At 44.7% G+C, this 24,092-nt stretch overlaps 2 protein-coding genes across 2 annotated transcripts in view; one reads left to right on the top strand and one right to left on the bottom strand.

The window, feature by feature from the left end:
• The window catches only part of HAUS2 (HAUS augmin like complex subunit 2), a 483,701-nt gene that overhangs the window by 19,964 nt on the left and 439,645 nt on the right, over positions 1-24,092 (top strand). The gene's annotated exons all lie outside the window — the stretch shown is intronic.
• Positions 1-24,092, bottom strand: part of LRRC57 (leucine rich repeat containing 57) — a 213,809-nt gene that overhangs the window by 15,267 nt on the left and 174,450 nt on the right. The window contains exon 5 of the mRNA XM_069638776.1: positions 4,140-4,325. Coding sequence (XP_069494877.1) covers positions 4,140-4,325 — 186 coding nt within the window. The remainder of the gene's footprint in view (positions 1-4,139; positions 4,326-24,092) is intronic.

The raw sequence follows: 24,092 nt of genomic DNA, 5'->3' as shown, positions 1-24,092 counted from the left end.
TATACACACGTGTTTCAAGGCGTGACAAGGCAAGGGAGGAGGAACAGGGGGGAGGACAGAAAACGATCCTACTAGGCCAGGTATCATTCAGATCGCACAAGTGCATGGGAAGGGGGAAAGGGGAAAGTGCGAGGGTCGCGTGAGAGGGGACAGTGCAGTACATGGGATAAAAGAATAAAAACTCTAAATAGAAGTACGGCCAGCAGGTGGCAAGTGTAAGTGCAGACATCAGTGTAAGTGCTGGTAGTGGGACTGTAGGGATGCAGAAAACAGTCCCCAAGAGAGGGGGGTTGCCAGGAAGGCAATGAAGGTGTGTGACTGGAGGGGGAGGGGACCTGGGCCCGAGATCAGAGGGTGGCCAGGTAACCAGTCCGGTTTCAGTTTCAGCCAGGAAGTCAACAGGGGAGAGGAGGAGAAAAAGCAGAAGCAAAGAGAAAGGTTTTGAGGTGTTTCCGGAACCGGAGATGATTCTCCTCAAGTTTCAGGGAGGCACAGAGGCTGTTCCAGATCGAGGCCCCAGCCGAATAAAGATCTACCACCAACCCGTTGCTTGGAGAAGCGACTGACCCGGAGAGAGTTGGAGGCGGATGAGGGAAGAGCTTGAGAAGGAAGATATTTGGGAAGAGAAAGTTGCAGGTATTGAGGCCCCAGGCCCAGAAGGCCTTGTGGACAATGCAGAGCGTTTTGAACTTAATACTCGCAGCCACTGGGAGCCAATGCAGAGATTTCAGTCCTGGAAAGATACGATCCCTGGGCTTGAGGCCAAGGACAAGTCTCACAGTCCTGTTCTGGATGAGTTGCAGAGGGCGGAGAGTAGAAGCAGGCAGATTTAGAAAGAGGCTGTTGTAATAGTCCAGCCTAGAAACAACCAGAGCTCTGGAGACAGTGAGCTCCTTGGGGAAGGAGAGGAAGGGAAGAATACCTCTGAGGAGGTGCAGCTGGTAGTGTGATTTCTTAGAGACCTCAGAGATGTGAGGAGAGAAGGAGAGTGTGGAGTTGGGTGGGAGCAGGGAGAGGGCCAAGAGAGGCCGGCTAGAGAGTGACAGGAAAGGAGGGAGCGGGTGTGCTGATGAGGAGAATCTCGGTCTTACTGGCATTAAGGCAAAGATTACTGGCGGCACACCACTCCTGGATGGCGGACAGACAGCCAGGGATGAGAAAGGGAGAGGAGGTGGCTGAGGGTAGCCTAAAAATGAGCTGAGTATCATCCGCATAGCACTGGAAGTTGGGGCAGAGAGCGGCAATGCGGTGGGCGAGAAGTGCCAGGTATTGATTGAACAGCCAGGGAGAGAGGTCAGACCCCTGGGGGACACGACAGGTAGAGATAAAAATAGAGGAGAGGAAGGACCCAAGTTGAACCTGGGAGGGTCAATCAGAGAGGAAAGAAGACAGCCACGCCAGGGCCTGACCGGTGATCCCCAGGTTGTCACGGAGACGGTTGAGCAAGATGGTATGGTTGACCGTGTCAAAGGCAGAAGAGAGATCCAGTAGGATAAGGACACAAGGAGTGTTGGAATCAAGTCTTCACAGATGTTCAGGAGAGCAGTTTCTGTGCTTCTGGCAGCTCTGAAGCCAGACTGATGATCATGGAGACAACCAGCAGATTCAGTGTGAAGATTGAGCTGGGAGATGGACAGCTTTTCCAAGAGTTTGCCCAGGAAAGGAGTGATAGAGATTGGGCGATAGTTAGCCGGGCAGGACGGGTCAGCAGAGGGTTTCTTAAGAAGAGGGTGGACAAGGGAGTGCTTCAGGGGAGAAGGGAAGACCCCAGTGGTGAAGGAGAGGTTGCAGAAGTCGGCCAGGGCAGGAGCCAGGGAGTCAATGTGGTCCTTGATGGTTTTGGAGGAACAGGGATGGACCTGCTTTGATGAGACTTTCATCGATTGGACTTGTCTAGAAACCTCATCAGGGGAGAACAGGGGAAAGGCAGAGAAGGAGGTAGGTGAAGAGGTGTCAGAAGAAGGGCCAGAGGAAGGACAGGAAGCATCCAGGTGCATGTTGAAGTTTCAAAGAAGGAGGAGTTGAGTGATCGAGACTAGGAGGGAAGAGGAAAGGTCTGCCCACTCAGAGGAAAGAGGAGGTCTGACCAGGTGGCCGATAGATAGTAGCTACAGTAATGGAATGGCTAGGAGAGAGAGAAAGCCTGCAGACGAGGCATTCGAAAGAGGAGTAGGAATGAGGAGGTAGAAATCCACTCAAGGAAGATCAGGGCTACACCACCCCCGGAACAGTTGGACCTGGGCGCCGAGAGGATCTTGTAGCCGTCAGGGAGGAGTGTGTCGAAGCTTGTGACAGAGCTGGCCGTGAACCATGTCTCGGTGAGACCGTGCACATCGAGGTCATGTTCCTCCAGAAGGTGGCATATGTCAGAGGAGTGTTTGACAGCTGAGCGAGAGTTAAGAGTGGCAATATACAGAAGTTTGCCGTCCTTGAAAGACTTCAGGGGAGGGGTACACATCAGAGGTACGCCCTATGGAGGTGTAGAAGAAGCCCGAGGAGGGGGGGGCAGAAAAGGAAGGGGGAGAGGGCAAGGTAGCCAAGGAGGAGGCAGCAGGGGGAGGCGAGGAAGATGTGGATGGGGGAGAGGGGACAGCAGGAGAGGAAAGGAAATTGATGAGGCGCGGGAAGCGTCTATCGAAGAGGAGAAGGTTGGCCTGAGGGCCTTGGACCAAGACGGTGCAATTTACATAAACATTAATGATGACTTTAGAGGAGTGGAAGGAGGCCAGGAAGGAATCCCACCGGGTGCCACCTTTAATGGGACAGGAGGAGAAGGGAGAGAGCACAGAGACCATATGTAGGGTCCATAGGTCTGGCGAGAAAACAGGAGAAAAACGCACCTAAGTTTGAGAGTCCTATAATGGGGGAAAAAGGCCTAGGTTTTACAATGCACATTTTTAAAAATACATTCACAATGCAATGGGGTAGGATTGCCAGGGTTTCCACTCTTTATGCTATGTTATGTTAATTGGCTGTTATACTGCAAACATCTCCACTGTATTGGTCTAAAAGCGACAAAACCTTCTCTGTGTACACTGAAATTAATTAACAAGCATGCCTTTGTATTATTTTTATAGTATGTCCTATGGGGCCTGAATTCATGTGATGTGTCAGTGTAGGCCCAAGCGAATTTTAGGCTATTTTTCCTGCTAGCTAAATTGTCGGGTTCCAGTTTCCTCTGATCGCCTACTTAATGTTGGTTCCTTACCCGTGGTCTAGGACCCACCATATTTAACAGGGGTGGGATGCATCTTTAGGACACTTTACTTAATTGTGCAGGGCCATGGGGGATTTGACCAGCTTGCAAGGCTGTGTGGTTCCCTTGCCCCTCCCCCTTGTTAATTGATCTAGGGTGCCTATCTGAGATAGTGCACCCACATCTAGGCAGTGGGGTGAGAAGGGCCCTAGAAATGTACTGTTTTTATAGTATACTGTTTATTATTTAATACTATATGTTATGTGTTAAATACTTAATTTACCCGATGGAGACCTATATGTGTAATGTAATTTAAGTATAAAATGTTCAAAATGTCAGTATAGTGTACTTTCTAGGGTAGTCTGTGGACTAACTGTACTTTTGTGTCAGCATGCTACCCCGACCTGAGACTTAAGCCTTGTCGCTCTGTCCATCCTACTTACCTTTAAGAGATGTTTGACTTCTCTTTCTTGTCAGGTGTGTTAGCCCCCCCCCCCCCCCTCCACCATATAGGTGAGTGGTTGTAGATCCCTCCGAGGGTGGTACAAAAACTGCCTCAACAAGAAAAGACAACCAGTCCGCTACAGTGGTGGAAACTCGTTTAATAGCCCCTTGCAGTTGCTTTGGCCCCTGCCTCCTTGAATCCGGTGAGGAAAAAGAAATCTTGAAAGATTCCCACATTTCTAAAGTTTAAAACATTTAGGTTAAAATGGGAAAACTAATTTCTGTAGAGGTAAATGAGTTAAAAAAAATATCTATGCCATTACCCACAATCATGCTGTAACATCAGTAAAGGAATGTGGTAGTAAAAACAGAACAGAGCAATGGTCTCTGATTGATATAGAAGATCTTAGTGAGGTTTAGATATAGAGAATGGAAAGGGCCCTGGCCTCGCTAAAGCTGGCATTGGTACACAAAGTACAATTATCACACCACTGCTTACCTTGTCATAGCCATTCAGGTCCCGTAGGTTCCTAATCTCAAAGAGATTCCCCTCCACGGCCAGCACAGAGATCTGGGAGTCACTCAGGATGCTATCGGGCAGCATGCTCAGCTCCAGGCAATTCTCTTCCAGGCGCAAAACCTTGAGGCGCGGACAGTTGGAGATCTGCGCAGATATTTGGGAAATCTGCCAGAGAGTGCGACAAAATGCAAAATACCTTCATGCTGCTACTGTGCAGTTTGTATGTTGGTTGTCTACGAAACAAAGATTGTACATCGCACTGCATCTTCAAGCTACTCAGTTTTTTTTTAATGCAGATTTCACAATTTATAATCTAATAACTTTGAAAAGAAGGTACATTTTGATGAAAACACAACTCTTGGGAGCCCTAGTAAAATACATAGTGGATCATTTTATCTAGAGCAACGGAGTGGCAAATCAAGGACAAAAAGCAAGACATACGTTTACGAACTTATTTACTGCTTTGTCCAATTTTCAAACCCTTTGAAGGCAGAGGAGGGGAACGAAGCAAAATGCAAGTTTCTGCAGTGCTTCAAAGTACAGTTCGTTTTACAACTGCCTGAGATTTTCATGCACGCGCAAAATTAATTGATTCCTACGTATTTGGCCTCCATTTTGCACCTGTTAAAGCAGGCAGATTTTATAGGAACACATTGGTAAATGTGTCCGCAAGGCGTCTTTTGCAAGCAGCATTTACATTTGTTACAAAACAGGAGAGTAAAATAAGAGAAGGTGATTTCACCGATGTTTACGCTTTCATTTAACACCCCATTTTGTAAATGTTTAAAATTGAATGCCGGGGAGCCATCAGCAGGTAAGCGCTAATATTCATACTGCCCTGCAAGCAATTTACACTTTTTGTAACATGATATCCATAAAGTTACACCTGCATTATTTAAAGTCAACATTTGCACTTCACACGGCAGACAGGCTTAAGAATGTAATTGTCCAAAAACTTGCCCTTTTTCGCGTGACTCAGCACATTCCCGACCGGGTCCGCAGCACTCAGAGCTGCCGACTTTAACCTCTGCATCCTTGTATTACGGGAGCGAGGATGTTTAAAGGCATGGTCTAGTAAAAAATGTTATTGTCCCTACGGGTCGGCCATGTTTTTTTAAGCCTAAGTGGCTCGATTTTAGAAAACTTTCCTATGGACCTTACCCGAGTTTTCGTCCATTAAACGCACGCGAAAACAGGCACCAGGGAGCCGCCATTTTGTGATAATCCTATCACTTGCCGCATCGCCCTGGCTGACCTGCTTCAGTGGCACTAAATCAATTCCCCCGCCCCTGAGCCTGTCATCAGCAGACTCGTACCGCCCATTTCCCAACGCCAAAGCACGTCTTGTGTCAACATTCGCTGCGCTTCAGCTAATGACGTGTCGCCATGGAAATGGCAGGATGCCTCTTTCCTCAATAAGTATAAACAGACCGTTTCACAACACACAGCAGCAGATTTTCGATTCCATTCCTCTCTCTGTGTTACTTAGAGTATTTTGTGACTCGTTTCTGTGCTCTGGTCAGCTACCTTCGCCGCTTGTAGACCGTGTGAGCACCTGTACCATCTCGGTAAATTATTTTACTTTGTTTACCACACAATGGCTACAATAATGCCCTACATGTACGAGCCCGAGTATACCGAGGAGGAAAGGGAAGCACGCGAAAACGATGGGGATTCGGACGGCAGTTGGCAGGACGAATCAACAGATGAAGAGCCTGGGCCTAGTCGCATGGACGGCTTCTCTACCTGGTGCACAGGCAATCGGTGCAAGCTAATGCCAACCGAGGAGGAGAACTGCTGCTGCCGAGAAAACTCGGGATGCCTGGCCTACATTTCGGAAGGCGAGCCACGACCGCAATGCATCACTGAGCTGCCAGACTTCAGGGCAGCCTGCCTCACACGGGCCGTGTTGAGAATAATGATGGTGCTTATGCACGAACTTCGCTCAACTGTTCGTCCTCGTAATCCGATTAACGAGTAAGTATACTCTGCTTGTCATGCCACTCTTATTTCATGGTCTTCTACTATATCCAAAATTATATATTCATATCATAGTAACGCATGAAAGTCGTTCAATAGTGTGCATTGTCTAGATAGCATTTGTCCGTGCAGAATGCCATTAGTTACAAGAATTGTCATTGACAACAAACATTTATTAAACTTATCTTGGCCATTTAAAAACAGTTTGTTTCATTCCTTTTCACAGGTGGTACAGGCTGGTGGCCTATCGTTCCTTTACATGGTGGCTCCACGGGAGGCTTGGACACCGCGTTCGAAGAGTGATACCCGCCTGTGCCGTTCGTGCCATAAGAAAAACGTTCCCGACTGACAGCGGTCAGTACAGGGGATTTTCTCTCGCTGTGCTGCAACCTGACCTGTATAATCTTTAAAGTCTTGTATTTTTGTGTCATGAGAATAAGATACAAAATAAAACACCACATATATTTTAACAACGGTTGTTTTCGATTTTTTAAATGAATCAAGTGCGTCTCCATTCAAGGATGGACGTCAGACATCTGTGCTACGAATGGGTGAAGGTCTGGTCGCTGTGAAGCAGGGTGGTCACTATCTATCTAAGCTAACATAACATATTCTCGATAATGCATGCACTAAATAACACTTGTTCAAAGTCTTTCAGTAGGTTATGTCTCTATAAAAGTCACACATATATCTATACTAACAATTACCATTGGATTATACAGGCCTTAGGGTCTTGACCACTATAATACACCGGTTGAAGTGTGGGTCTGTGCTCACGAGAATCTCCGGTATGTGGCATTTGTTATTGATAAGCAACGATATACTATCAAAGGCGGTTCGCACCCGGGGATGAGCGCTGGCATGGGGGGCTGTCACGGGCGCGAAAGGCCAAGGTGCCAAACTACATGTACACTTCAAAAGGTATGCCACGCCAAGGGGCCATCGGTCACATGGCCTCCTCAGACCCTGTGTCTCCAGCCAGGCCTCCCCTTGAAGCAGGCCACCCCCTGCAATCCACATAAGTGTGTCTCCATTCAGCAGTCTTCCTGTGCCTTATCTGCACGCCCCAGGCCCATCCATCCCACCCCCTCTATCAAAGGCGGTTCGCACCCGGGCATGCGCGCTGTCAGGGGCGCGAAAGGCCAAGGTGCCAAACTACATGTACACTTCAAAAGGTATCCCACGCCAAGTGGCCATCGATCACATGGCCTCCTCAGACCCCGTGTCTCCAGCCAGGCCTCCCCTTGAAGCAGGCCGCCCCCCTAATACCACGACATACATACGTCATTCATTCACAAACACACCCCTGTTTCTAATACTTTATAAACCACTTGATATGTCTCATGAGAACATCTTTGTGCTTTGCAAGTCAACTCCTGAACGTGCTACCTGGCAACCACTGAGATCTACGCTAATCTGCTCGTCGTCGTGCTATCCGTGAACTTCTGTGACCGCTTAGAGCGAACCCATCAGTGTGCTACCTGTGGCCACCAACCTATTCTCCTGCAACATACTGCTCTGCTTGCTGAATCCAACTGTTTTTTGGTCAAGGTAAGGCCATGTATCCTAGTCATATTTCGCAGATTTTTAAATTTCTATCTATTTGCGAGTAGAGTACACAATAGTGCTATGTTCATTGGTCTCATTGCTATTGACTTGAGTTTCCATTGCTATGCTATCAAAAGATCTTTTTATTTTCATCTGTGTCTATTGTCATCGAATTGCATCCTTCGGGGGTCCAGTCTATAATGTAAGCATGTTTCCTTCTCGTGCAAGACAGAACATCCAAGGGACGAGTCACATGTTCAGATTTTAGTCACATCATTTATACATTTCTGCAATTTATGCAAATACTAAGCCGCACATAATGAACTGGTATAGTTCCTGCGACCAAAACAAACCTTGCATTGATCATTGTATGATTCATTTACTTTTGTATCAAATCTTTATTCTTGAAGATTGTATAATAATGTCGATATTTACTTTTCAGATTTATCAACAATGCCTGCCTGTTCGATTAGCGGTTGCCCTTCGAAGACCCATGCGAAATCTGAAGGCACTACAATGCATGTATTCCCGAAAACTGTTGAATAAGAGAATGCGTCAGACATTGCGGATATCCACTGGATGAGCTGGAAAGTAGAGTCCAACAAGTCTTACAGGACAAGAGGGGTGATCGATAGCGCATCTGCAGCCGGCACTTTTCCTTGGACATGTACACAACATCTTGGGTAACAAAGAAGAATAAACGGCGAATGACACGGAAATTGCTCGAAAACGCTATTCCCACTCTATTCGTCCACATTCCGCCACCGGTGAGTCAAGTGTCCGGATTTAGCTTTAGGCCTTGCGGTAGTGTGTAGGTAGCCGAATTGATTAATTGATATTGTAGGTGTTCTATCCCTTGTAATAATTTCGATATTGATGTGAGTGTATAGTTTTTTGAATAATGATATTTATCAATATATTCTTTTTCGATTTCATAACCCACAAACGCAATGTATATATATGGGAACAGGGAACTGTGCTGTATTGAGCATTTTTCAAGTATTCTGTCGCCTTACATGGCTATTTTTAATATTGGCATTTCATTATCATTCATTAATTTACCTTTACAACTTCTTGACTATCTCTTGGATCTGAAGCAAGAACATTCTACATCCTTGACGTGGTCGCAGTTATCAACCACTTCTAGCGCGTATCAGGTAATCTTACTAGGCTAAGCCGCTACAGACTTGTTTTATGCATGTCAAGTAATAGTTTTATTCTATCGTGTAATTATTTTACCGAATGTTTGGTTAGTGCTTTCCAATTGATATATACCTTAGTTATCGTCCACTGGTGTTTGTTTTCAGTTATAATTAGTGTTATCCATACTAATGCAAGTACTGTCTTTCAGGGAGATGCTGAAGCGTCCGCCACATCTACAACATTTCTAGATGTTCTTCACCAGCAGGAGGTATGGATACTGACGGCTCCATCGAGCGTCATCATCAGAGCTGGAATTCTTGTCGTTTGATTGTTCTACACAATGTTTCATTCGTGGTTAGCCGTTGATATGTACCTGTGCTGTCGACCCCAGGTGTGCGTTATGTTTTCACTATTGTAATCCTCACTAATGCAAGTACTATGTTTCAGGCAGTTGATGGAGCGTCAACCCCTGCACTTGATGCAGAGCCTGACTTTCAAGTAATTCCAGGGGAAGTGGAAGCGGGACCATGCGTATACGAATCTGCGCAACAGCTTTCGGAAGTGCGCACTACATTTGCAACATCCATAGATATTTTTCAGCAGTACGAGGTATGGATACTGACAGCTCCATCATGCGTGATCATATAACGTGATTCCATTTGCTATACTTTCTTCCCTATTAACGCAAGTGCTGTGTTTCAGGGAGACGACGGAGCTTCCACTACAATCACAACATCCCATTTAGATGATGCAGATGTAAATAAAAGGAATCGGAGAAATTAATCGATGAAATCTGCATACTTATATTTTCCTTGATTGTTTTAGACAATGCATCATTTGTGGTTATCTCTTTATATGTACCTGTGCCGTCGACCCCAAGTGTGTGTTATGTTTCCAATATTGAAAACCATACTAATGCAAGTACTGTGTTTCAGGGAGATGCGGATGCCTCCTCTCCAATACAACCATTCATGGCAGTCCATGCAGAGCCAGAGGTATGGATACTGACAGCTCCATCGAAATAGATCATCACTGGTCGAATACTTGTCGTTTGATTGTTGCACACAATGTTTAAATCGTGTTTGGCTATTGAGATGTACCTGTGTGTTCGTCCTCACGTGTGTTTTATGCTAACAATATTTTGATACATAGTAATGAAAGTACTATGTTTCAGGGAGACGATGGAGCCTCATTCCGTGCTGTCTATGCGGATACAGAAAATATAGTCGTTGCAGCGCAAGAGGAAGGGAGGACATGCGGAAACTAATCGGAGCTACAGCGTGCAGATGTTGAAAGTCGAGTCAAAAAAAGTTGCAAAGAAAAAAAAACAAAAAAAGGTTAGTTACAAACAGTTCATAACTTTAAAAAAATGTTTGTGCTGGGGACTATTTTATGTTTTTTTCCAGTCAATTGGACTACACTTTATCTTGTGTTTAAACTGAACATCCGTTTTCCAATCTCTCCTCCAGTTACCCGTTGGTGTCAGAACTATACATACACAGACAGTGAAGCGAATGAGAGATGTTGCTTGCCAGACCATGTACACTATGGAGGAACTATTAATTGAGGCGAGGCGTGTTCAGGCTCGCGATGCTCATGTCCAATGGCCTGAACATGAATTAACTGTGTTTGGAGAATACAGCAAAGTTGCATTCGACCATTGCTACAGTGTGACCGCACCACCACAAGATGATGTTATTGAATGTATTGAAGATAGCTCTGAAGTAGTTGCAGATCAATTCACACAATCTACACCCGCCAAAAATTTGCCACCCAAAAACCTGTCGACATTGTTGTGTTCTCCCATCGTTGTTGAAGTAATAGATGTCGAAATGACAGAGAATGAACCAGCCGCAGCATCCATATACGCATCAGAACTTGATATCAGCGATATTACTTTCCAATGTGTTGAAATCTCTGCAACGTCACAGGCCGAAACAACGTTGACGCAGGATGACAGTCTAATGAAAGAGAGCAAATACATTGTATTCGACAGTTGTTTGATGGAAATTATAAGTATGCCGAAATGTGTGCATTCCGGGGAAAGTATGTGGGAAGCCATTGATTAATGTGACTCGTCAAATAAAAGGCAGTAACGTCAAAATAAATGCCGCCTGTAGATTAAATCATAGGTTTTCATGGTCTGCACAAACGATGCTGGGGAAAATGCCAGCAGGCAATCTACTGTGTGCAGCTGCATCACTTTTTAGTGGCTCCAGTTTTAGAAAGTTAGAGGCTTTCTTTCAGTTTGTGGGACTCCATTTCATTTCTAAATCGCTGTACTACATATACCAACGTGATTATCTGTTTCTGGCCATTAGTGATGCTTGGAAAATTGAACAATTGTCTCTAGCAAGTACATTCGAAGGGAAACGTTTCAGGCTAGCCGGCGATGGACAGTGCGACAGCCCTGGATTTTCTGCCAAGCACTGCACCTACCACTTTCAGGACATGGATAGTAAGAAAATTGTGAGTTCGGTGGTCGTGCAGGTAACACAATGTACATCCTCAGTGGCCATGGAGAAACTAGGGTTTATAAAATCAGTGGAATATCTACAAACAAGGGGAATGCACATCGACCTCATAGCCACGGACAGACACGTTTCAATTGCCAAGACAATGAGAGAGCAGTTCCCACATATTAATCATCAATTTGACGTGTGGCATCTTGATAAATCAATCAGTAAGAAAATCTCGGCTGCAGGAAAAAAAAAAGGTTTTGAAAGTATTTTGCAGTGGTCCCATTCCATCACCAACCATCTTTGGTGGAGCTCAAAAACTTGTGAAGGGTCAGTGGAAATACTACTTGAAAAATGGCGGTCACTGATGCACCACTGTACCAACATTCACCGCTGGACAGAAAATCAACATTTCCACCAATGTGAACATGGCCCTTTGTCCCCAGAGGAGGCACGGAAGAAGAAGTGGTTGATTCCATCTTCACTGACACACAAAGCCATTGAGAAGATTGTTTTCGACAAAACTCTATCAAGAGATTTGAGAGGACTGACAGAATTCTGTCACACAGGAGATTTGGAGGTGTTCCACAATATGTGCCTAAGCGCTTGCATTTTAGCTTTCGGGGTATGAAACATCGCACTCTACTAGCGGTCTTGGCCCATAACAGCAATGTCGGACGTGAACAATCTAGGACTAGGGGTAAAGTAAGGATGCCTCGCTACACTAAGGTGTTTTCAAAACGAAGTAAGCAATGGGTGATCAAACCAGTCTATGATGAAATGCAGTTCGACTTTGTGAAAGGCCTTATTGTTGCTGTGTTAGAGAAGCACAGATATGGAATTTTGGACGTTTCTTTGCAGAGCAGTGATCCATTGCCACCGAACATTGCAACTGTGCCATGCCCACCCGAAGCACAGCTGGTTGTGAAGTACAAATCCCGGTTTAAATAATTGCAATACGATTGTCTTTTTGTAAATAAATGTTATTGTACAGTGTACCTGTAACCCAGTGAACAAGCTGGGTGTCATCTTTGAATTCTCTCTATTCACCTCATTTATGTGTATGTATATATTTTTCTCATGTCTCATCTCATGTAAATGTAAATGCTGCGCACTGTTGCGCACTGTTAACGGAGGGGAGGCTTGCGTATTGCAAATAATAAAACAAACAGACAAATAAATCTCACTTTTAACTCAACTCCTGTGGTACTTTATACTTTCCCTGACCTTCCGCCAAAAATTAAATGTCTCCATTTGGGCTGCAAAGCTCGCAGACAACGGGGACAAAATTGGGGGCCTTAGAACGTGCCAAGCGGGCCGTGGCAATTGGGAGAGAAGCCAGTTCGCATTTGCACATTGAGGCGCAGTACATAGAGGGATTCTAAACTTCAAGTTCTCACAGATGCCTTTACTACGTGATGTTGCAAATAAAGAATGCGAAGGACAGCGGCTTTGATTTTCAGCTCGCGCCCAGAAGAGGCCCACAAGTCGCACTGGAAGTATAAGGGTCTATTGTTTTTTGACCTTGAGACAGGGACCATGCCGAAAGAAATACATTTGAAGGGGGTGCGCAATAACGTAAGAGACGATAAGGCAGAAAATTCAGAAACTAGACCGAGTTTCATTTTAGTTCAGTATACGAAAAATCGTTGTCAAGAACACGGTCCGTTTTACAGACTGCATTACGAAGAGACACAATGGAAATTTCAAATATAATGTGAGTAAATCTTTAGACGCTTTTATACCGGAATGAAGATTTAATGAATGGATGCATGAATAAATGAATGAATGAAGAGCTAGGAAAAGCAAGGAAAACGTGTTCGTAGTGGGCACATGGGCATGCAGGTCCACTTGTCTCACCGATCTCGGTCCTTGGCCCAGCCACTTTTCCCTGCACTTCCTACCTGCACTACGGGACTGTCTCTGTATCCTTCAGCCCCTTTTCCCAGCATTTAACTTGCACTTGCCACCAGCTGGCCCTATTATTTATCTTGTATTCGACTAACCATGTACAGCACTTTTACCCCCCTCCCCCCTTCCCCATGCGCGATCAGAAAGACACCTGGCCTAGTAGGATCGTTGTCTGTCTGCCCTTGTTCCCCACCTGCCTTGTCGCGCCTTGAAACACTTGTGTATAGGTGCGTTACAAATGCCATTTCATATATCATATCATTCCACACGCATGTAGACTAACTGTCGTTTATCATTGTGTGTTGGCCTCGATTTATCTCGTTACTTTTCGCATTGGTTTTAGAGCCGAACATACTCCATTGAACTATCCTTGCAAGCAAATAGTTTCTGATCGGCTGTAATAAATAAAATGAGTAATATTAATGAAGATCGGCTGGCGAGACTAATTATAATTTTTTTGTTTTCATAACAGGTATTTGCTCCCCTTCTGCTACTATCATCGGTTTGAGACACCGGCAGACGGTTTCTTCGTGAGACACCTGCAGCTTCGTATGAACAACTGGAGCACACTGACAATTTTATGGGACGATCGCCAAGGGCCCACATGCCCTTACGCTGTACTAGTGGCTAGAAGCAACATATCAACCTTTACGATGGACTAGTGCCTAGTTGATGGAACAGTCTTGCGCTTCACCGTGCTTCCAAAGTGCTTCTTTTAACGAAAAGCAACACCCTGTGTACCATTGCGGATACAGATAAAAGAAAATAAATGGCTTTTGGATTTCATATGGTAATTGCTGAATATTCTCTAAACATTTAATGTCAAATAAATGTACTTTACCAAATGTACCGTGTTGCTGTTTGATTTTAAAGTACAGTTTCATATTCCGAATTGTGGCGTGCTGTGTTGTGAGATGGTCTGTGTTGGTTTCCGGGTTCTGTGTGAAGTCGCGTAGAAGACGACTGGGCACGTTTGCCTACGCAGCACAGTAACGTCACGGAGAGAGGCGGGGAATATGAATGTTTGGATAATGTCAGCCTCAGGGGCGGGGGAATTGATTTAGTGCCGCAAAAGCAGGTCAGCCAGGGCGATACGGCAAGTGATAGGATTATCACAAAATGGCAGCTCCCTGGTGCCTGTTTTCGCGTGCGTTTAATGGACGAAAACTCGGGTAAGGTCCATAGGAAAGTTTTCTAAAATTGAGCCACTTAGGCTTTAAAAAAAACATGGTCGACCCGTAGGGACAATAAAAATTTTTACTAGACCACGCCTTTAAGCAGTAGTGTGGACACTTCACTCTAGTTTCTTTGGCTTATTGCTTGGTGCTGCGTCATTTTGACAACAGGACACCCATCTAGATCGCTGACAGGCAGATTCAGCACTTGTGTAGCGCCGCACCACCTAAGGATATTGGATACTTTTCCCAAATCCTAGCCTCCCACGACCTGCCTCCAAGTCCAACAGGCAGGACAGATTCACCTTTCTACTTTTAACTGAACTTTTGAAGTTGTGAGCCCCCACGAGCATACCATAAGGTGCTATGAAATTGACTCAGATCAAGTCTGTGAGTCTATAAGAACTAGGTTTTCCTTTGAAACTGTTTTCTCCTGATGAATGTTTGTGAACAAACATGTCGAGACAGCCCTCTAGATTGATAAGAGACGTTATAAAATGGCATATTAATCCAAATGGATTCTGATACACAACAGGTTGCCCGAAGTGTATACTGTTTTTTCTTGTTTTAGTTAGCAATTGATTGCCTATTACGTGTTCCTATGTTTTTCCTGTGAAGTTTTGTAATCTTTGTATTGTGGACCGCTGATTTTAATCATGTTTTTTTAAACTTGCTGATTTATTATTAAAAATTGTGTGGTCATTTTTTAGATGTGTCTGGTCCCCTCTGTAGGTCATATTCCTTTGTGACCAGCACCTGTACATGTAGCTCTGTCTCTTCTTTATATATTGATCCATAAAGTTACACCTGCATTATTTAAAGTCAACATTTGCACTTCACACGGCAGACAGGATCAAGAATGCAATTGTCCAAAAACTTGGTAAACTGTTCTTTTTAAAAACTAGCAAATGAAGGACAGCAATGGGATGCAAGAGGGCGCGGGGGGGCTAAGGAGCGCAATGTGTTGGTTATTACATTTAGAACATCAAAAGGTAGAACTGCAATTTAAGGGTACATTTTCATCGGATGATCACAAGCCAACTTACAAACTGAATGAGTGAGTTCACATCACTTGCTTGTGAATCTATGTAATGCATTCATTTAAAACTGTTTAGGTATAGTTAAAGCATAATCAGTTTGGTATTGCAGTTGTACTGTTCTAACACTAGCTGGGAACAGCGTTAAATACAAATAAAGAAAACAGAAGATCTTGCAGAAATGTTCACTTTATAAGGCTAGCTCATACGTCGCATAGTGGCGTTCAAGTGCAGGTGGGTTTCTTATCCAGGCAGCAATAGTACAACTTGAACAGAACCTTCATTTACAAGGAAGTAGAGTTTGATTGCAGTGCAAAAGGAAACAGGAGTTTGGCAAAAACAGAAATTCTGTTTGTTCCATTTATATTTTATCCATTCCTTTAAACAGTATTTTACAAATGAATGCACAAAAGGGGAGCAAGAGAGACCACAACCTGGAAGAGGAGGGGGCCACCAGTCACCCATACGTGTGTCCTTTCACTCTCCCCCCAACCCCCCCAAAAAAGCATTCTGGACATGTATGTTGGAGTAGACTGAGAAATTGACTAGCCAAATAAATAACATGTTTGACCAATTAGGTGAAACTGGTGAAGATTTGAGGTAGTGATGACCAAGGAAGGCGGTACGTTGTAAAGCAAAATGGAAATGGCTACGTTGTAAAGCAAAATGGAAATGGCTGACTGGTCAGAGAGAGGCAGGAGGGACTGTCTGGAAAGCACAGAATGGCATGGACAAAGGTTGACACGTAAGGGACAAATGGGGGTACCCCCATGTGCTGGGAGCAGAGGGTAAGGAATTGCACCAGTTTCAAATTCACTGGATATCAGAATTTTTGGGCTGTGGAAGCATTCAAACATGAAGTCTTCAGATGCTTCATGCAGATGGCAAACACACACAGCGCCGGACCTGCCAAAGAGGAGCTAGTGATCCTCGTCACCCTCAGGCATGTGGATGTGAGACTTCAATTTGAAATCAGCTAGGACGAAAGGGGAGCACAAGAATAGAGATCAACCCAAACTCCTTTTCCCAAGTGCGTTTTCTCTAAATTGAAAGTGTCAGTAGAAGAAAGAATAAGCTTTCTGGGAGGAAGGATTGCCAGAGCGCAGGAACACAAGGCAGTGGAACCATTCCATTGCAGTTCATTTGAGACAAATGACGAAACAACAGTAAGACAAATGACTCAACAGGAAAGGACATTTACAAGCCCCTAGAACCGACAGAACTACTCTGAGCACCAGTAGGGCTGACGCTGGACACAGGGGTCCACCTGCAAGACCCAGGGAGACGGAGTCAACAACCCCAGCCAATCCTTACCATCCCCCACCGCCCGTACAGCTACAACTAGGTACCACGGGGTTGTGGAACGGACGAGATACCACCAATCACCACACAATCTGAAGTATGGACACTAGCAGGTGCGCTGGTCATGTGGGTGGGGGTGAGGAGCATGCAAAGTTATTGAGGGAGCAGACGGAGGGGACAGCTAAATGCAAAACGGGCACGTACCTTCTGAGGCACAGGGTGCGCAAGCACCCAGTCGTGTAGGATTACACGAGCCCAACTGGTCAATCCAGGGTAGAGATACCAACTAACCAATACCACTAACAATTTCCTTCTCTGCATACACCTCTCAAACTCCAAACCAAACACAACCACAAACCTCCAGCACAACAAACCGCACGAACTTCACTACACTGCAACAACAAAACAAAAACACACAGACTCGCACATCAGCACACGACGACTACCGGCCGCATACACCCCAGGCCCAGCCGACGGAACCACCGGGCTGAGGCGGCCAACAGCACATCACTGCAATCTTGCACTTTTCCAGCCTTCACCCACTAACCCACCTCTCCCTCCCTCTTTCAGAGCCGCCAGAGAGCCAGGGGACCACTCCGGTGGTGATAGAGTGCGGTACAAATGACCTTTAACATTAACATGGTATGTGGCCACTTGGTAGAAATTGATATTACCAAATATGGAATCATCCTCGAAACGGAATCTCATGAAGTGTTGCCTTCTGGCATATTACTGGCATGAGAGTTGAAAAATTGCCCCCAATTCGAGTAACAAAGAACAAGAAGGGACACACACCTCTTTCTCTCTTCCACCCATTCATATTTGCCTGATGCCAACCATCACTTATCCTTGTGACAGATTACTAATAAACCCAGAGGAAGCAGCCCTTTCTTTTAGTCCCACCGCCTATCCAATCTGCTTGATCCCTTCGCCCAACCCACACATACATTTCCCTAACAGAATTGGGAGCTTTTCAAATAAAGGAAGGGAATAGTGCCTCAATGGTATTAAATGGGGTATGTAAATTATGGAATTTAGAGACACTTAAGTAGCAGTCGACATGCTGGGGCCCAGTGCACTTGTATAGTTTGCCTGGTAATGTTGATGGAAATATGCCAATGCAAGAAAGCCTTTACTTTCTTAATTTCAAGGCAGTCTCTAGAAATACCAGAGTCACTAATTTGTCTTGCTCCGTTCTCATCACCAATCCAAACCAAACCAAACTCTTCAAAAGAAAGCATACTTATCTAAACGCGGATGAACAACTGTTGCTCTTTATTCTCTTTTGTGCAACTTCTCAATCGCAACAACTGTACTGCAAATGGTGGGGCTTTCTATCTCCTATGATGCAAGACCACACAGCACTGCTCTTTTCAAGCAGAAGAAATTGAAATGGACACTTTAAGTTCAAGCAATCTACCGTTGCCTTGTGTTCAATGGCTTCCAGGTGTCAACATCTTCTGCACTGCTGTCAGCTTCCCTACCATCAAAACAAAATACTATCCTTATCTTCAACCCATACACTGAGAGAAAAGTAAACAGACCAGACCTAGCAACCTTATTCAAAAGCAAAAATACCCACCAGGCATTCAGCTTCCCCTGGTTTTACTACCAGATTCCCTTTGGTGTAGATCCGAGCCCATCTTGAACTAAATTATTGTTCTTGTTTCCAATACTTCTGATAAGTTCAAATTTTCCAATCCGCCTTAATTAAACTCTCTTCCTCTTGCTCCATCTAATAGAAATATTGATCATATTTCTTAATGGAATATTTCCTTGTTCTTCGCTCACAATGTTATCTGTGCTGATAGTCTGCCTCCAAAATCCTCAATACTGCTAGACGTGGTCCCTGGAGCCTTCAGCGTGGAATCAACACTGAATATTCTGATAATGGTTCTCTCAAAATTAACACCACGTTTCTGCAACTAGTAAAATGACCACAAGATTAACATTACTTTCATTGTGAGTGAGGCATACTTAGTGTTAGGACAGTTTTTCCGAAGTCCAACTAAGGGCTTAGTAAAACCATTCTACTGAGGCAGTACAAGACTCCACTCTTAGTATAAGGCTGTACCACCTGAGTTTGGGGTAGCGTAGACAGAGCAGCCAGGCTTATCTTAGGAGGGAGAGAGGGCAGTAGATACAGTACAAGTGAAAATTGTAATACAAATGATCCAAAGAAACACTGAACCACTATGTATTGTAAAAATAAAGGATTTATTTAAATACAGGTAGGCTCAGATAAATCTAGGGGTTAAGTAAGTACTAACACATTATATGAAATCACAATATAAAAACACAACACTATACTTGAAAGTACACAGACCCAAGTATAGACCTTATTTGGAACACCTAACAGTAGTTCTAGGGAAGTCAAAACCTTGTTATACACATTTAGTATAGGTCAAGCCTATTCTTTGGGAGTAAAAGACCAATGGTTACTTTTAGATTACTTTTGGTAATACAAGGACAGTAGGCCCTTCCAGTTGTACAATGACTCTTGGAACAAATCTCATAAACAGTCAACTGGACAATATACTTTTGGTGAATAGTGAAACACTTATTCAAGGTGCAGTAAAAACCCATAACTACTTATGTCATAACACACAATTATACCAGGTGAGTAAAACCTAAGGATGTAATATCCAATTACAGATGCTTTGGAAATCAGGGAACCCCATATTGAGGTAAGCAATAACTCTGGTAACTTGTTTTGGATGGCACACAGCTAACACAAGGTAAGTAAAACCCACTTACTTTAACTTCATAATGCAGGGGAAAGTAAACCCCAATGTCACACTTTACTGAATAGTTATTCTAGGTAGGCAACAACCTAATGTAGACTTATTAAGGACATGCTAGAAGCAAGTCAGGGGAAGCAAGACCCAGATGGGGGACACTCATACAGTTATCCTAGCAGGACTAACCTGGTGATACCAACAGTTGGAGGACACTCATACAATTACCCTATAGGAATAATCTGGTGAAACCAACACCTTACTTTTGTAAAGAGGCACAACCTAATCACAGGAGAGTAAAATACCTTCACATCTACTTTCTTTTAGACTGGTAAAACAGTGGCTAATGAAGAAAAGATGTTAACCATACTTTTAAGAATAGTGCATCACGCATTCAAGATCAGTAAGAACTTTTGTAACTGTTCACTCTGAGAATTACAGTTACCCACCAACTCTTTACAAGTAAGTAAAACACTTGATTTCTTTTCTAGGCAGAAGTCCCAATCCCTTCAAAGTCTTTCCCTTAGAGCATGAGTGTTCTCAGTGGCAGAAGGGGGGTTACTAGGACTAGTGACCAACAGGCAGTGTTAGAATAAGTTCTTTAGTAGCAAAAGTCAGAGTTCCTTAGGAAAACTGGGCAAACAGGTGAGTACTTTACTTCTAGGGTTAGAAGAGGGTCCAGGGGCTTCACAGAAGACACCCCAGCAAGATTCTAGCAGTGGGACCGGGTGCACTGGATGAGGGACCTCCCAATCACAGAACACCCCAGGACTACACAGAAATCCCCACAGGCTTAAGGTAAGTATATTCTCAAGCCAACACAGTACCTCAGGAATGAAGAAGAGATTGCAGCAGGAGAACTTCAGGGACTGCAGCCAAATACCCGGTCAGTGGATTCCTTGTCCTGGATACCGAACACAAGACCTCAGAAGGAACTTTGCAGCAGGGATCGATGAAGAAGGCTCTAGGCAAGATTTCTCTCGCGGCTGAATGCGGTTCTGCGGGTTTGGCGCCTTTTCAAGGAGCACATAAGACGACAGAAAATTGCGATTGAATTTGCGTTGTTTAAAAGGTCCAGCACTCTTGTGAGGGGACTTTTTGGACTCGATTCGTGTCTCTGGAGATACACCAGGATGCCCACGAAGTTTCAGCGAGATTTGGAATTCGGAACACTGTGCACCGCACAGTGGCTGGAGGTCCCAGGGTATTGGGGTATTGCAAGAACGCAAGGTCGCAGCAACCCGTGGGATGGCTCAAAATGCAGGTCTTCTTAAGTCTAGTGGGTCTCACTAGGCTCTGGGTTCAGGTCGTCGTTTTCGGAGACCCCAGGTCGATCGGAAGGAAGGGCTGCAGCAGGCTCTGGGTACACAGCAGGCTCTCCGGTCGCTGGAAATCATTCCCGCCGCTTTTCTTTCGTCATCCTCTTCGGTTTTCTGTTCCAGTGGTCGACATGACTTCAGCGTCCAGGTTTCCAGTATTTATCAGGAACTGCAACACAACCTCTGCATTCTCTCCCCGCATTTTATAAGAAAGGGGCGTTTGGCTGTCCAATCAGGACAGCCAACCCCCCACTGGGATTTGGCCCAGTTGAAGGAAGTCCTAAGACAAAGGAGGGGGAAGTTTTGGACTCCTCCCCCACTTCCTATGCTTACAGACTGACTGGAGCCTGGGCGGGGTGTCCAGGGGACTCCCGCCAAAAACAAAACTCAAACAAAGGAATTTCCCACCCTGGATGTCAGGGGAAGGAACAAGAAACGACAAACACTAAAATGGCAGAAAAAGTAGACCGGGGCCATTTTGGTAAAATGAGCACCCTAAGGGGCCTTTACTGCAGCTGTGATTACAGCCCGCGGTAAAGGTGCACCAAATTAGTAAAAGGTATCACTGCCACCAGCCATTAAAGGTAAGCTTGTCACTGTAACAGAACTGTTAGTTTTAATGTGAAAGGGGATACATTGTATCTCCCCAGCACTCCACATAAGGTTGGGTGTGCTGGTTTCACAGAATAAAATGTAAAAGGGATCCAAAGATCCTTTCTACCCTTGAGAACTGCAGTTCACTCAAGGTTAGCACAAGAAAGTTAAATGGGGAGCCCCTAGGGCAACCCAGCAACAACAGGCACGTATTGCCAATAAGTTGTTAGACATGATAACTTTAAAAAGACACTATGGAGAGTCTTAAAAATGACACTCATAAAAAGAGTTAAAGACAGGCGAGTGTGGGAAAAGGTTCCCACTCACTGAGGTATTAATGAAAAATATCCCACTAGAAAAGCAAAAGGTTCTGGAGTTGAACCAGTAAAGGAAGATTTACCAGCTCTGTGGAAATCTTACCCAACACTTAGTCCTTGCTCGGCCTTCTTACCATGCAAACTTCAGAAAATAACAGCCTAAAATACTGACCTGGACTTAAAAATGGTGGTATCTCAGTTCAATTATTTATGTAAATGTTACAACTTCACAATCTTTTGCCACGTAATTAATCAAGTTTCACTTTTTTATTTTTGAAAATATTATTTATACATATATATTTTAAATACCGTTAGGAACGCACAAATATAAAGCAATGGAGAAAACAAAACTAATGATAAAAAGAACAGTAGGGTGCTCCCTTCGAGCGTATTGTAGCATCAGCCAACAGGTTAAGCAGGACTAACAGGAGTGAGAGAGAAAACTAATAGGAAGGGGGGTGATAAGAAAACAGTCATACAAGCATTAACGTTACCAGTCAATCACTACAAGTAAAAGAGGTTGAAAATTGACCGCTTTTTGGTCTACTAGAATGTATTACATCGACTAATCTGAAGAGGTCTTCATGCTACATGTGAAACCTGTTGCACTTATCGATATCTGGGATGTGTGAAACTCAACACTAAAAGGTTACACAGCAAAATTCCTTGAACTGGACATGGAGCTGCTAGAGTTGGACTGGCTAAATGCAGGATCTAGGTTTAAGGCACAAGCAGTACTGGGTGTAAGGCAAAACATTTTACAAAAGGAAACCGGTGAAAGGTGCATCTGAAAAAACAAGACTGCTCGGTGAATAAGATGTATAAATGGAGAGTAAGATTCAGAAGCCGCCTTGCTTCAAAGTTACAAACTCCTACTTGCTATTTCAATATTAAACTCATTCAGGATACTGTGGCACATGACTGGGCTGTAATCCTTTAAGTCTTTCAAAGCTATTAGCAAGAACGTTAAATACAGTCGAAAAAAGTCTGATGCTAGATCCATCAAAACTATTTAGAGGCTATTTATCGTTTTGCGTTAATGCATGGATCTTCTGGACCAATATATTGCAGGAAATCAAGGAGGCTATAGAAAAAGTATTCTTGTTCTGGTCATGTTTAGGAACTATAATCACTTGGAGACAACAGTGTTCAATCATGCCACCCTAATAAATCGGCTCTGTGATACCCTTGGCATCACCGACCTGGCTCTGGACTGGTTGACCTCCTTCATCTCGGACTGACCTTCGCAGGTTCAACAGGGCCATTTTCTCCCCACCATCTCACTCTTCACCTGCGGTGTCTCCTCTCGAATTGGCTTTTCAACATCTACATGGCACCTCTAGCCCATCTGATCGCCACGTTCTCTCCTAACTTCCAGTGTTATGTGGATGACACGCATCTCTCATTCAAGCTCCCCTCCTCTACCTCCTCCTCTTCCTCTCTCATTCCTGACTGCCTGTCTGCAGTGGTCGAAGTGGGCGGGAGCGGTGCTCCTATACTTCTTTTAAATAGGTTTTACCGTTCCTATGCTTTTATTTGAAAAAGAAACCGTTCTGGAACGGTTTCGTTTTAAAATAAAGGTGTAGGAACACATTGAAACTTACACTTTCAGTGCACTGCACTGGATGTTCCCTTCAACATCAGGCGCATGTGTTTTGGGGTTTGTATTGTGCATGGGAGGGGGTGCCTCAATGGGGTTTGTGGGGAGCGGTGCAGGTCAGTAGGGAACATAGTTCCACTACTTCTTTTCGTACACTTCGACCACTGCCTGCCTGTTATCCAGGCATGGTGCACTGCTAACGATCTCTGCCTTAATGCCAGTACGACAGAGATCCTTCTCATTGGGACCCCTCCCCCCTCTTTCCTTCCATCAATCTGGCTGCCCTCCATGGGCCCCCTTCCCCTCACCCTCCTGTAAGGCAAAAAACTTGGAGTCATCTTCGACTCCTCTCTCTTCGTCTCTCCACACATCACAGACCTTGCCAAGAAGGCCCAATTTCGGCTGCACTTCCTCAGAGGCATTCTCCCTTTCCCCACCTTCCCCCCAGAAACTCGATGTCTCCAGAGTTCTGGTCCTCTCCAGGTTGGACTACTGCAACAGCCTCTTCCTCAGTCTGCCTAACTCCTCCCATCGCCCCCCTTCAACTAATCCAGAACAGGGCTGCGACGATCAAGTTCAAGACCCTCTGCATCATCCACAAGGCTTTCTGGGGCCTGGGACCTCGCTATACCCAACTCTCTCTCCCTAAATACCTCCCTGCTAGAGCGCTTCAGTCATCTAGCTTTAAATCTCTGCAGATCAGATGGTTTTCCAAGCAGAGAGTGGAGGTAGATCTCTCTCCTCTGCAGCTGCCTCCCCCTAGAATGGCCTACCTGCCCCTCTCTGACTTGATCGTGTTAAGCTCTGGA

The sequence above is a fragment of the Ambystoma mexicanum genome, chromosome 14, assembly GCF_040938575.1.
Source record: "Ambystoma mexicanum isolate Mex_15411 chromosome 14, UKY_AmexF1_1, whole genome shotgun sequence".
In the NCBI taxonomy this organism is placed as follows: Eukaryota; Metazoa; Chordata; class Amphibia; order Caudata; family Ambystomatidae; genus Ambystoma; species Ambystoma mexicanum.
Note: the sequence above shows the minus strand (reverse complement) of the source record. Positions and strands in the feature narration are given on the sequence as shown.